At 39.2% G+C, this 15,435-nt stretch overlaps 1 protein-coding gene across 4 annotated transcripts in view; it reads left to right on the plus strand.

The window, feature by feature from the left end:
- Positions 1 to 15,435, plus strand: part of LOC129517739 (sorting nexin-12) — a 167,654-nt gene that overhangs the window by 120,428 nt on the left and 31,791 nt on the right. Inside the window, exon 5 of one of the 4 annotated variants that reach the window (XM_055337785.1) lies at positions 13,847 to 13,924. The exons of the other annotated variants lie outside the window; for them this stretch is intronic. Within the exon in view, the coding sequence (XP_055193760.1) occupies positions 13,847 to 13,909 (63 nt within the window). The 3' untranslated portion in view covers positions 13,910 to 13,924. Of the gene's footprint in view, positions 1 to 13,846; positions 13,925 to 15,435 lie in introns of those variants that run through there. 4 annotated transcript variants of the gene reach the window in all.

The raw sequence follows: 15,435 nt of genomic DNA on the forward strand, positions 1-15,435 counted from the left end.
TTTTCTGTTTTTAAAGAAGGACTTGGGACGCCTGGGTGGCTCAGTCAGTTGAGTGTCTGACTTGATTTTGTCTCAGGTTGTGATCTCAGGGTCATGAGATGGAGCCCCAAGTCAGGCTCTGTGCTGGACATGGAGGCTACTCAACACTCTTTCTCTCACTTCCTCTGCCCACCCTACATTTATGCTCATGCACTCTCTCTTAAAAAAAAAAAAAAACGAAAACAAAAACAACAAAAAAGGACTTGGGGGATTAAAAAACTATGCCACCTTTCCACCTTCCAAGAATTATCCTGTCCATTGAGTTTCAGTTGCAATTATTATTTTCTCATATATATATATATATATATATATATATATATATATATATATATTCAAAGCAATTTAACCAACTTTTGAAGTAGTATTTACATATAATAAAATGTATATTTCTAGATGTACAGTTTAATGAGTTTTGACAAGTGAATACACCTGTGTCACCACCACCACCACCATCAAGGGAGAACATTTCTATCATCCCAGAAAATTCCTTTGTGCCCTTCCCAGTCAGTATTTCCCCTCACCACCCCCATGGCAACAGGAAACCATTCATCGTCTGCTTCCCATCACCGTAGATGTGCTTTTTGTAGAATGTCATATAAATGGAATTGAACAGTGTGTACTTTTTGTATCTGAATTCTTTTGTTTAGCATGTTTTTCAGATTCATTCATGTTATTGCCTGTATCAATAGTCTGTCCCCTTTTAAAGCTGAGTATATTCCTTTGTGTGGATATGCCATCATTTATTCATTTATTCTCCCATTGATCGGCATTTGGATAATTTTTAATGTCATACTATTATGAATAAAGCCACTATGAATATTCTTGTGCATGTTTTCTGATGAATATATGCACTAATTTCTGTTGAATTTACCCAGAAGTGGAATTGCTGAATCATAGAATAGTTATATGTTTAGCTTCATTAGGTATTGTCAAATAGTTTTCCAAAGTGGTTGTACCAATTTACTTTGCTATTAGTAATGATCAGAGTTATCAGAGTTCAGATTACTGCACATCCTTGTCAAAAAATGGTATTTTCAATATTTTTTAAAGCTTTTTTATTTATTTATTTTTTAATTTTTTTTTTTTTTTATTTATGACAGTCACAGAGAGAGAAGGAGAGAGAGGCAGAGACACAGGCAGATGGAGAAGCAGGCTCCATGCACCGGGAGCCCGACGCGGGACTCGATCCCGGGTCTCCAGGATCGCGCCCTGGGCCAAAGGCAGGCGCCAAACCGCTGCGCCACCCAGGGATCCCTAAAGCTTTTTTAGAAAGACTTTATTTTTAAGTAATCTCTACGCCCAACATGGGGCTCAAACTTACAACCCAGGGGTCAAGAGTCATACTCCACCAACTGAGTCAGCCAGGCACCCCTAAAGGTTTTGTTTTTTTTTTTACCCCTAAAGTTTTTAATTTTAATTCCAGTATAGTGAATATACAGTGTCATATTAATTTCAGGTATACAAATACAATGATTCAACAGCAATATATTTTTTATTTTTTTATTTTTTAATAAATTAATTTTTATTGGTGTTCAATTTACCAACATACAGAATAACACCCAGTGCTCATCCCGTCAAGTGTCCCCCTCAGTGCCCGTCACCCATTCACCCCCACCTCCTGCCCTCCTCCCCCTCCACCACCCCTAGTTCATTTCCCAGAGTTAGAAGTCTTTATGTTCTGTCTCCCTTTCTGATATTTCCCACACATTTCTTCTCCCTTCCCTTATATTCCCTTTCACTAACTTTTCTGGTTAGAGAAATGTCTATTTTACTAATTTTTGACAGCTGCTCATTTTCCTCAGAAAATTGTGATAGAGGCACGTGGGTGGCTCAGTCAGTTGAGTGCCCAACTCTTGGTTTCAGCTCAGGTCATAATCTTGTGAGTTGTAGAATTTGGGATCAAGGTCTTTGGGCTTCACAATTTGCAGGAAGTCTATTCTGAGATTCTCTCCTCTGCTCCTCTCTCTCCTCAAGATCTCTCTCGCACTCTGTCTCTCTCAAATAAATAAATAAATAAATCCTTTTTTTTAAAAAAAGAAAATTCTTGGGGTTCCTGGGTGGCTCACTGGTTGAGCATCTGCCTTCAGCTCAGGGCATGATCATGGAGTCCTGGGACCCAGTCCTGCATCAGGCTCCCTATGGGGAGCCTGCTTCTCCCTCTGCCTATGTCTCTGCCTCTCTCTCTGTGTCTCTCATGAATAAATAATAAATAAAATCTTTTTAAAAAAAGAAAAGAGACACTTAGGTGGCTCAGCAGTTTGGGCGTCTGCCTTTGGCCCAGGGTGTGATCCTGGGATCTGGGATCAAGTCCCACATCGGGCTCCTTGCAGGGAGCCTGCTTCTCCCTCTGCCTATGTGCCTCTCTCTCTGTGCCTCTCAGGAATAAATAAATAAAATTGAAAAAACCTCTTTCATAAAAAAATTACTTGTTATAATGTCTTTGAGGCCTCTGGTAAAAGGCCTTACTTTCAGAAAAGTGTTTATGTTTGCTTCTGCTAGGGACTTATGGGTAATGGTCTGGGACTATGTAAACTAAATTAAGTTTTTTGAACCACCAGATGTTGTGTATTTGAGCTGTAAACTTGTGCAAGGGCCATCTTATTGTTCAGTTTCTCAAAAACATGATTCTCTCCTCTGCTCTGTTCAAAGCCAAAGCAACCTTTCTTTCAGTCCTCTGGAGCTGGGAAAGTATGGTTTGATGAGGTTACCTTCTAGTTTGCCCTTAGTTAAGGTTTAGTCCTTTCAGGATCTAGCTAAAACCCAGGGGTACAGAAAGAGGACCTTTTTTAAAAAAAAAATTTTTATTGGAGTTCAATTTGCCAACATATAGCATAACACTCAGTTCTCATCCCGCCAAGTGCCCCCCTCAGTGCCTATCACCCAGTCACCCCAACCCCCCACCCACCTCCCTTTCCACTACCCCTTGTTTGTTTCCCAGAGTTAGGAGTCTCTCATGTTTTGTCACCCTCACTGATATTTTCACTCATATTCGAAAGAGGATCTTTTTAAAGACTCTCTACCTTGGATGGACCTAGGAGTCCATGAATATTTTAGCTGAAGGTTACTGGGTTTGTCTAGGACAAAAGTAGCTTCATTGCACCAAGTCTTTACAGGGTGCTTTTTAATTTTATCTTAATAATTCCTTACTATCTTACCAGTTCTTTGATGCTTTTAATAAGGTGTTCTATGTTTTATCTAGTCTCTTAAGTGGTTTTCTGTGGGAGAGGTGGTTCAGATACCCAGTCTACCATATAACCAGAAATGGAAATCTTGCTTCATATTTCTTTTTTTTTTAATTTTTAATTAATTAATTAATTAATTAATTAATTAATTAATGATAGTCACAGAGAGAGAGAGAGAGGCAGAGACACAGGCAGAGGGAGAAGCAGGCTCCATGCACTGGGAGCCCGACGTGGAACTCGATCCTAGGTCTCCAGGATCATGCCCTGGGCTGAAGACGGCTCTAAACCGCTGAGCCACCCGGGCTGCCCTTGCTTCATATTTCTGTAACTGTTTTCTTTTTTCTTTTAATAATAAATTTATTTTTTTATTGGTGTTCAATTTGCCAACACACAGAATAACACCCAGTGCTCATGCCGTCAAGTGCCCACCTCAGTGCCCGCCACCCAGTCACCCCCACCCCCCGCCCTCCTCCCCTTCCACCACCCCTGGTTCGTTTCCCAGTGTAACTGTTTTCTTATATAGTTTTTGTTTCTTTTTGCTAGAGTTTCTAATTGACTTTTATATTTTCTTTTTGAGGAAAGAGAGATAATATCTTCGAATCACTCATGTTTTCTAGTTTCTTAATCTATCACTTGGAATAGACATCATTCTCCCTGAAGACTTTATTTTTGTAGAACCCTAAATTTTTTAAAGATTTTATTTATATTTATATATTTATATTTATATTTATATTTATATTTATATTTATATTTATATTTATATTTATATTTATATTTATTGGAGAGAGAGTGCGTGTCAAAGAGAGCATGAGCAGAGGGAGGGGCAGAGAGAGAAGCACACTCCCTGCTGAGCAGAGAGCCTAACCTGGGGCTCAATCCCAGGGCCCTGGGATCATGACCTGAACCAATGGCAGATGCTTAACTGAGTGAGCCACTCAGGCACCCCAAAATCCTAAATTCTTTTTTTAAAAGATTTTATTTATTTATTCATGGGAGACACAGAGAGAGAGAGAGTCAGAGACACAGGCAGAGGGAGAAGCAGGCTCCTTGCAGGAAGCCAGGTGTGGGACTCGATCCCAGGGCTCCAGGATCATGCCCGGAGCCAAAGGCAGATGCTCAACCGCTGAACTACCCAGGCGTCCCAGAACCCTAAATTCTTATAAGTTGAAATGATTGCTTTCCAGGCCTAATTCACAGTTATCTTGGAGTTTTTTTTGTCCCTGGATTTAAGAGTTAAATCAATTATTTCTTGTGTTTTTCTTTTTGGGATTTACCCTAGTTTTATTGGAGTATATCTTCAAGTAACATATAAAGAAAAGGTATATATGGAGGTATTCTTTTGAGTCCTTACATCTTTGAAAATATCTTTTTGTGCTCCTACTTGATTGGTGATTTGGCTAGGTTTTATTTATTTATTTATTTATTTATTCATTTATTTATTTATTTTAAAACTTTTTTTAAGATTTTATTTATTTATTCATGAGAGAGGGAGAGAGAGAGAGAGAGAGGCAGACACACAGGCAAAGGGAGAAGCAGGCTCCATGCAGGGAGCCCGATGTGGGACTTGATCCCGGGACTCCAGGATCATGCCCTGGGCTGAAGGCAGGTGCTCAACCGCTGAGCCACCCAGGGATCCCCCTTGGCTAGGTTTTAAATTCTAGGTTCAGGGTAGTTTTCCCTCAGAATTTTAAAGTGTTATTTTAACATTTCATGTTGTTAATGAGAAATCTGATTTTGGAACACCTGGCTGGCTCAGTCAGTGGAGCATGTGACTCTTGATCTTGGCAGCCAGGAGCCCCTTTAATACTGTTTTTCTTCACATTTCTTATAGTCTTTTTATAAATGAAAGAATAGTTCATTGATATAGGTTCTTCCACTTCATGTATGTAGATCGACTTTCTCACTAGATCTCTCATCTGAATAAGGGATTGGACTATATACATCAGTGTAACTGGTCAGAGATTATGACTAGCAAGCAACCTTTTCTGTAGACTTGTGTTTGGAAGCTGTCTTTAGGCTGGAGTCTCCAAATGCCAGATTAAGAAGAGTTATCACTTAAGGCACCTAGCTGGCTCAGTTGGTAGAGCATATAACTCTTTTTCTTTAGCATACAACTCTTAATCTCATGAGTTTGAGCCCCATGTTGGGTGTAGAGCTTAATTAAAAAATAGATAAGTAAGTTTTAAAATTTATTTTATTTTATTTTATTTTTAAGTAGGCTCCACAACTGTGGAGCTCAGCATAAGGCTTGAACTCAAGACCCTGAAACTAAGACCTGAGCTGAGATCAAGAGTCAGATACTTAACCACCTGAGCCACCCAGGAGCCCCAAGATTTTTTTTTAAGATTTTATTTATTTATTTGAGAGAGAGAGACAGAGAGAGAGAGAGGCAGAGGGAGAGGGATAAGCAGGCTCCCTGATGAGCAGGGAGCCCGATGTGGGTGGAAACTTGATCTCAGAACCCTGGGATCATGACCTGAGCCTAAGGCAGATGCTTAATCAGCTGAGATACCCAGGTGCCCTTCAAGGTTTTTTTTTTTTTTAGTTCTTTTTTAAAATTTTTATTTATTTATGATAGTCACACACACACACACACACACACACACACACACACACACACGGAGAGAGAGAGAGAGAGAGAGGCAGAGACAGAAGCAGGCTCCATGCACCAGGAGCCCGACGTGGGACTCAATCCCGGGTCTCCAGGATCGCGCCCTGGGCCAAAGGCAGGCGCTAAACCGCTGCGCCACCCAGGGATCCCTGTTTTTTGTTTTTTAAAGAAGAGTGTTCACTTGCTATGGGGTGCAAATACCTATACTACCCTTCAGTCTTCTCCAAGTGTTTATTCTGTTTCTATTGAATTCTCTTCCTTTCTTTTTTCTCTTTTCTTTTCTTTCTTTTTTGTTAAGTGGTAAAGATTAGGTTAACTATACTGAGTATGGGTATAATGGGTGGAGGGATCATGGTGAGCCAATGGTGGCATTTGTTTTATAGATAGACTTTCAATTCACTCCCCAGCTTTCAGATTGCCTTCTTATTTCGACCTTGAATACTTGCCAGCTCTGAAATGGGAGCCTTGCTGGGATTCTGCCAGATACATTGGCTTGTTCTGTTCTGTTTCGTTAGTTGACACATTTCAAATCTTCCAGAAGTTGGTTAAGCCCATTTTTTTCACTATTAAGGGCTTATTCCTTCATTACCATTTTAATGGGGTGTCAAAATGGAAGTAAGTAAGCACATATCTTTAGTCAGGGATCTTCAATTAGAACTCTCTTATCTTTATAATGGTTTCATGGTAGACCTTTGTGTGAATGCAATATAGTTTATTCAATGCCCAGTGGATAGACATTTGGATTCTTTCCAGCTTTTCACTCTTCAAACAATGCTGCAGTGAACATCCTTTATATATACATCTTTGAGCACTTGTGTAAGTATTTCTATAGGAGAAATTCATAGAAGTAAAATTGATAGATATTGCCAAATTGCACTCTTAATACATTGACCCACTCCACACTCCAGCTAGCAGTGAATGGGAATATCTTCTTCCCCACATCTTTACAACACTGTCATTTTCTATTTTTGCCAATAAGATGGCCAGAAGCCTGGTCTGTCATTGTTTTACTTTGTATTTCTTAAATGTGAGTGAGGTTAAGCATTTTTTCAGATGCAATTTTTTTAGGATTTTATTTATTTATTCATGGAGAGACACACACACACAGAGGCAGAGACATAGGCAGAGGGAGATGCAGGCTCTCTGCAGGGAGCCTGATGTAGGACTTGATCCCGGGACTCCAGGATCACGCCCTGGGCTGAAGGCAGATGAGATGCTCAACTGCTGAGCCACCCAGGAGTTTCTCAGGTGTAATTTCTTCTGTGAATTGCCTGTTGGTGTCCTTTGCCCATATTGTTTATCTTTTTCCAGTTGATTTGTAGGAATTCTTTTTATAGTATGCATCACAATTCTGACTCTGGGTTTATATTATTTATAAGCTTGGAATATGCAGAGTAAAACAAAATTAAGCAAACTTTATTACCTCAGGATTTTGAAAACCCTTTAATGTGATAATGTCCATCACAAAGAAGTGAATTTAGTATGCAACATTTCTGAAACTAATCTGGCCCCAGAGCTATTTTTTTTTTTACTAGAGCATCTTTTGAACTAGTTTTGAGGGACCAGTTTGGGAACTACTGTCTTATTTAGTAATTAAGCTCAATGAAAATGAAGACTATGTCTGTTTTATTCACCTCTGTATATCTAGCTTCTAGTACCTGGCATATAGTAAATTTTAAGTAAATGTTTGTTGAATAAATGAATGAATACATCTGTTAATGCCCAATAAATGAATATTATTTTGCATCTGCTGTATGGTATTCTGATAGGTACTGTCCAAGATGTGCTTGTTTTATGCAGCTGTAAGAAAGAACAAAATACTGCCAATTAAATTGTGATATAATACTATTTTATCTTTTGGAATTTATATTTTATGATTATTCAGTGTTCTTTATGACTTATTTAGAAATGGATTTTTATCATATATTACTCACGTGCTCACATAAGAAAGAACACTGAAATGAAATAAGTTGGATAAAATATTTCTAAAACTTCTTCACATTTGCTTTTATTTATTTTTTAAAAGATTTTATTTATTTATTTGAGAAAGAGAGAGTGCACACAAGAACGCAAACAGGGGGAGCAGCAGAGGGGGAGGGAGAGAGAGAGAGAGAGAAACAGACTCCCTGCTGAGCATGGAGCCTGCCCCAGGGCTCAATCTTATACCTTGAGATCAGGACCTGAGCTGAAATCAACAATCGGATGCTTAATGGACTAAGCCACCCAGGCGACCCTAAACCATCTTCACATTTGGAATTTGACTCTTCTGAATTACTTTTTGGCTCAGTCCACATGTTCTGGATTTTCCACATAATGTTATTCTTTCTGTCATTAAGAACATTGGTGATATACAGTTTATGGGGGTAAAAGTATTCTGTTGTCCAAAGTTTTCTTCCAAGTTGCTGACAACCATTCTACAATTTTTTCATTAGTAATCTCTATACCCAGTGTGGGGCTCGAACTCACGACCCAGAGATCCAGAGTGGCATGCTCTACCAACTGAGCCACCCAGGTGCCCACATTCTACAAATGTTGATACAGGTGCTTTCTTGATTTTACCAGAAGGTGTCAGACAGTGACAGCTGCATCACCACTGCTGCCTGGCCAACAGCACTTGTGAGATTCCTTTAATTATAAGATGTGTTCCAATTTCAGAAATTTTAAAAACATGAAGACATGTTCATCTTTGAATTGATGAAATATGCTATTAGATATTATTGTACCCTTCTGAATTCTAAATTTCTCTTTAGCTAAATGTATTTTTTGCTTTTCCTTCATAGCCCTGCTTTTGAAAAGTGTAGTCATATTTACTATCTCTTTTCTCCTCTTTCATTCATTCCTCAATCCACTGCATTCTAACGCACATCATTTCAGGAGTGGGCTATTTGCAGTCCTTATAAAGATTTATTCATCAACCAGTGAATATGTATAGTCTTTTTGGGATGATAACAATAGTAAGGAACAAATCAGAGAATCTTAAAGTTAGAAAGTCTCCTAATTCTACCCTCTTTTATATGGCAAGTCATCACATATTTGACCATTGTCTGTGGCTCCGTTCTCATCTGCCCCTTCTTAGATTCACTTTATTTATACTAAAAAGTTCTAGCTTTTTCAGCAAGTCCTCATGTGACAATGTTTCTGGAAAACTTACCGTTTTTTTTTTTTTTTTAAGATTTTATTCATTTATTTTAGAGAATCGGGGAGGGGCAGACGGAGAGAGAGAATCCCAAGCAGACTCCATGCTAAGTACAGAGCCCCACGTGGGGACCACAACCACTGTTAAAGGATTTCTTTTTTTTTTAAAAGATTTATTTATTCATTCATTCAGAGAGAGCGAAGAGAGAGGCAGAGACACAGGCAGAGGGAGAAGCAGGCTCCCTGCAGGAAGCCCGATATGGGACTCAATCCTGGGTCCTCAGGATCACATCCCGGGCTGCAGGCGGCGCTAAACTGCTGCGCCACCAGGGCTGCCCAAGGATTTCTTTTTTTTAAGATTTTTTTTTATTTTTAAAGATTTTACTTATTTATTTGAGAGAGAGAGCACACGAGCAGGAGGAGGAGCAGAGGAAGAAACAGGCTCCTTGCTTAGCAGGGTGCCCAATATGGGGCTCAATTCCAGGACCCTGGGATTATGACCTGAGCCAAAGGCAGATGTTTAACCAACTGAGCCACCCAGGCACCCCAGTGTTACAGGATTTCTTCCCCTTTAGTGTCTGCGGTTCTTGGTCATGCCACTTTGAAGAATGAAGAGGTAGACCAGATGAAGAGTGGTGAGCAGCAAAATTTATTGAGTGATAGTAAAGCTTACTGAGCCATAGTACAAAGCTCCCAAAGAGGGAGGGGACCAGAGAAGGTTGCCAACTTGGCATTTAGATCTAGGGGTTTTTATGGGCTTGTTGTCTGGCTGTTTTGATCTGATTAACCCTCCATGTGCCTATTATCCAATCAGGTTTTTGTCATCTACCTATCACGTGGGAAATGGTGGAGGGCTCCTTCCATGCTGGTGTAAAATCCTTTTTAAAAAAAGATTTTATTTATTTATTCATGAGAGACACAGAAAGAGAGAGGCAGAGACACAGGCAGAGAGAGAAGCAGGCTCCATGCAGGGAGCCGGAGGCAGGACTGGGTCTGGGGCCTCAGGACCACACCCTGAGCTGAAGGCAGATGCCCAACCGCTGAGCCACCCAGGTGTTCCATGGTGTAAAATCCTTTTAAGAGTGATTTCCTCGGGATCCCTGGGTGGCGCAGTGGTTTGGCGCCTGCCTTTGGCCCAGGGCGCGATCCTGGAGACCCGGGATCGAATCCCACGTCGGGCTCCCGGTGCATGGAGCCTGCTTCTCCCTCTGCCTGTGTCTCTGCCCCCCCCCCCTCTGTGACTATCATAAATTAAAAAAAATTAAGAAAAAGAGTGATTTCCTCTTAGGGCAGAGGGTGGGTAGGGGCTTGTCCCTGCCTTTCTTCCAACTATTCTTCATTACTGTGAGACACAACCTGAGCTGAAATCAGGAGTCTGATGCTTAGCCAACTGAGCCAACCAGGAACCCCTCGAAAGCTTTCCATCTTGACTGCCTTGACCCAAATGTACACTGTAGCTGTGGGCAGTGGGTCTCCTGAAATGTGGAGCCCCAGGTGAAATGCACAATGCCCCAGTGAAATATAGTGGAACCACAATGACCTATCAGTGCTTTTACTGTAACCAGGCAGCTTTTGCTCCCAATCCCAATAGATGCTGTTTCAAACCTTCTCTCACCTCTCTTCTCAGGTTGCCTGCTCCGTCTCTGTTCCTTCCCTTTCTGAAGATGTTCTTGCCTCCCCTTCAAAAAGAAAATTAAAGGGATGCCTGGGTGGTTCAGTGGTTGAGCTTTTGCCTTCGGCCCAGGGCGTGATCTCGGGATCCAGGAATCCAGGATAGAGTCCCACATCAGGCTCCTTGCAGGGAGCCTGCTTCTCCTTCTGCCTATGTCTCTGCCTCTCTGTGTCTCTCATAAATAAATAAAATATTTTTTAAAAAAAGAAAATTGAAGCTAAATACCAGCTCCTCTACTTCAAAATTTAGTTATGTTTGTGCTCAGCCTTTCCTGTCTCCCTCCTTCTGTGAAAAGCTAATCCTGCTACCTGTGCTCAGAGTCTATATCCTCCCATCTCTACAGGATCCTGATTAGGCCAAAATTATTTCTCCTTTTTCTTATCTCTTCAACCTTTCTATCTCCTTCATAGAATTTTGCCCTCAGCTAGTAAACAAGCTTTAGTACCTACTTTTTAAAAAACACATGTGTGAATTATCCTTCTTTTTTTGTAGGCCTGTATCTCCCTCTACCCTTCACCCATTTTGCCCAACCCCCTCAACCATCATGGTATCTACTGTCTTATAAGAAAAAAGTATACTTCATTAATTCTTATATCCAGCTTTAGTTTAATTTTTCTTCCTTTTTTCATAAATAAACTTCATTTAAATTCTTGTATCATTTCCTTTTTGGTTGAAAATTCAAAAGTTATAAAAGAGCATACCAGGAAATATTTCTCTCACATTCATCTCCCAGTGGCAATGAGCATTTTCAGTTTCTTGTTTATCCTTTTGCAGCCCAGCCCTAATGCCTAAAGCATCCATTGTATGTAATGAATAAACTTGTCCCCCTGCAACTAGAATGGCATTAGTTTTTTTTTGCAGTTCTTGGGAGAATTGAGAGAATAGTCACACAAATAATTTTCAATAGGGTTTTCTTCTGTAAAACCTGGTTGAGAAAAGTAATGGAGGTAAACTGCATATATAAGCAATTGTGGATATGTATCTAATTTTTCCTCTTTTTAAGAGAACTGGTACCATTTCACTGCGCCTTCATTCACTTAATATGTATTGGAGATCAATCGATCTATTTATCTATCTTCTCTCTTTTTTTCTATCATCTATTAGATATATATATATATATATATATATATAGAGAGAGAGAGAGAGAGAGAGAGAGATTATATTTGTATATACCTAAAGTGTCTCTCTTTTTTTTTAAATTTTTTTAAATTTTTATTTATTTATGATAGTCACATAGAATGAGAGAGAGAGAGGCAGAGACACAGGCAGAGGGAGAAGCAGGCTCCATGCACCAGGAGCCCGACATGGGACTCGATTCCGGGTCTCCAGAATTGCGCCCTGGGCCAAAGGCAGGCGCCAAACCGCTGCGCCACCCAGGGATCCCTAAAGTGTCTCTCTTTAAAAAATTTCACCTCTTTGGGCACCTGTGTGGCTCAATGGTTGAGTGTCTGCCTTTGGCTCAGGTCATGTTCCCAGGATCCTGGGATTGAGTCCCACATTCGGCTCCCCATGGGGTGCCTACTTCTCCTTCTGCCTATGTCTCTGCCTCTCTCTGTGGGTCTCTCATGAATAAATAAATAAAATATTTGAAAAAATTTTTTTCATCTCTTTTTTTTTCAGAGAGAGAAAGAAAGAAAATGTGAGCACTTGCTTATGTGTGTGAGCTGGGGAAAGAGCAGAGGGTGAGGGACTCTCAAGCAAATTCCACTCTGAGTGTAGAGCCCATCTTGGGGCTTGATCTGACCACCCTGAGATCATGACCCAAGCCAAAATCAAGAGTTGGATGCCCAACTGACTGAGCTACCCGGGTGCCCCTCATCTCTATTTTTTAAATAAGATTATTAATTCCCGTGCCATACAATTTACCTACAAATAAATGGTTTTTAGTTCAAATAAATGGTTTAATTTAGTTGTAAACTATCACAATGATCCATTTTAGAATATTTTTGTTACCTCAGAAAGAAACCCTATATCCATTAGCAGTCATTTTTCATTTTGTTTCAACCCTCCCAAGCCTCTGATAGCCACTAATCTACTTTCCATATCTATAGGTGTGCCTATTCTGGATATTTCATATAAATGGAATCATATGATATGTGGTCTTTTATGACTGGCTCCTTTTACTCAGCACAGAGTTTGCAAGGTTCATGTTATGTTATGGCATGTATTAGTACTTCATTTCTTTATATTGATGAGTAATATTTGATTGCATGAACATCCCACATTTTATTTATCCATTCATCAATTGATGGACATTAGAGTTGATTCTGTCTTTCTTTGGCTATTATTAATAATGCTGCTATCAGTATTTGTGTACACATGTTTTCATTTCTCAAATCTAGCTATATAGATTTGCTGGGTCATCTGGTGATTCTGTGTTTAGCCTTTGGAGGAACTGCCATAATATTTTCCACAAAGGCTACAGCGTTTTACATTCCCACCAGCAGTATATGAGGGTTCCAATTACTCCTCATCTTCATCAATGCCTGTTATTATCTGTCTTTTTTTTTCTTCAAAGATTTTATTTTTAGGGCAGCCTGGGCTGCTCAGTTGGGTAAGCACCTGACTTTGGCTCAGGTCTTAATCTCAGGGTCCTGGAATTGAGTCCATGTCAGCCTCTGTGCTCAGCGGTTAGTCTGCTTCTCCTTCTCCCTCTATACCTCCCCTTGCTTGGGCTCCCTCTCTCTCAAATAAATAAATAAAACCTTTTTTAAATAAAGATTTTAGTTTTAAGTAATCTCTATATCCAACATGGGGCTCAAACTGATAACCCTGAAATCAAAAGTCACATGCTCTACTGACTGAGCCAGCCGGGCACCCTTATTTATTATCTGTCTTTTTGATCATTGCAATCCTAGTAGGTATGAAATGGTATCTTATTCTGGTTTTGATTTACATTTTCCTGATGGCTATTGATACTGAACATCTTTTCATATTCTTTTTGCCATTAGCATATTTTTACTAGAGAAATGTTTATTTAGATTCTTTGCTCATTTTTAAATTGGGTTGTCTTACTTTTTTGTTGTGGTAAAATATACAAAACATAAAGTTTACCATTTTAACCGTTTTTAAGTGTACATTTCTGTGGCATTAAATATATTCATATTATTGTGTAACCATTGCCACCATCCATTTTCAGAACTTTTCATCTTCCCCAACCGAAACTTTGTACCCATTAAATACTAACTCTGTCTTCTCTTCCTCCAGTCTCTGGCAACCACCATTCTATGTGGTCTCTATGCATTTGACTACTCTAGAAACCTCATGTAAGTGGAATCTTACAATATTTGTCCTTTTGTGACTGACTTATTTCCCCTAACATAATGACTTCAAGATCCATCTATTTTGTAGCATATGTCAAAATTACCTTCCTTTTTAAGGCTGAATAATATTGTATGTATGTGCCACATTTCAATTATTCATTTGCTTGTTGATGGACATGTGAGTTATTCTACCTTTTGGTTATTGTGAAAAATACTGCTATGAACATGGGTGTACAAAATAACTGCTCAAGTCCTTGCTTTCACTTCTTTTCAGTATATACTCAGAAGTAGAATTGTTGGCTCATTTAGTAATTCTATGTTTTATTTTTTAGGAACAAAAATACTGTTTTCCACAGTGGCTGAAACATTTTATATTACCAACTCACAAGGGTTCCAGTTTCTCATATTTTTGTTAACACTTGTTATTTTCTGTTTTTTTTTTTAAATAATAGTCATCCTAGTGGATGTAAAGTTGTTATCTTGTTATTATTAGATTGTAATAGTTCTTTATATATTCTAGATACAAACTTTTTATCAGATAAATGACTTACAAATATTTTCTCCTATAGGTTGTCTTTTCACTTTCCTGACGGTGTCATTTGAAAAACAAAAGTTAATTTTGATGGAGCTTGATTCGTGTTTGTAATTCTTTTGCTCATGCTTTTATTGTCATATTTAGGGATCCATTGCCAAATCTGGGTCATAAAAATTTACACCTGTTTTATAATGAGAATTTTATATTTTATTTTTAATACTCTTTAAAAATAAATTCTACCCCAATATGGGGCTTGAACTCAGTACTCTAAGATTAAGAGTCACAAGCTATACTGACTGAGCTAGCCAGGCTGCAAGAACTTTATATTTTCAGCTCTAACATTTAGGTCTTTGACTGATTTTGAGTTAATTTTGTAACAATTAAAATCTTAAAAAAAAAATAATCTCTAGGGGCCCCTGGGTAGGTCAGTGGTTGAGTGTCTACCTTTGGCTCAGGTCATGATCTTGGGGTCCTGGGATGGAGTCCTGCATCAGGCTCCCCACAACCCCCTGCAGGGAACCTACTTCTCCCTCTGCCTGTGTCTCTGCCTCTTTCTCTGTGTCTCTCATGAATAAATAAATAAAATCTTTAAAAATAAAATAAAATAATCTCTACACCCAATGTGGGGCTCAAACTCACAACTCTGAGATCAAGAATCACATGCTCTACCGACTAAGCCAATGAGATGCCCCAAGTTAATTTTTGTGCATGGTGTGAGGTGGGAGTCCAAAATCATTCTTTTGTATGTAGAATGTCTAGTTGTCCCAGCACAAGTTGTTGAAAAGATTATTCTATCCCCCGTTGAATTATCTTGGTACCTTTGTCAAAAATCAATTGACCATAAATGTGAAGGTTTATTTCTGGACTTTTAATTCTATTCCATCGATCTATATGTCTATCCTTATGCCAATACCACACTGTCTTGATTACTGCAACTTTATGCAAGTATACCTTATTTTATTGCCCTTTGTTTCATTGCACTACACACATATTGCATA

This window comes from Nyctereutes procyonoides, unplaced genomic scaffold (assembly GCF_905146905.1).
Source record: "Nyctereutes procyonoides isolate TBG_1078 unplaced genomic scaffold, NYPRO_anot_genome, whole genome shotgun sequence".
Classification (NCBI taxonomy): domain Eukaryota; kingdom Metazoa; phylum Chordata; class Mammalia; order Carnivora; family Canidae; genus Nyctereutes; species Nyctereutes procyonoides.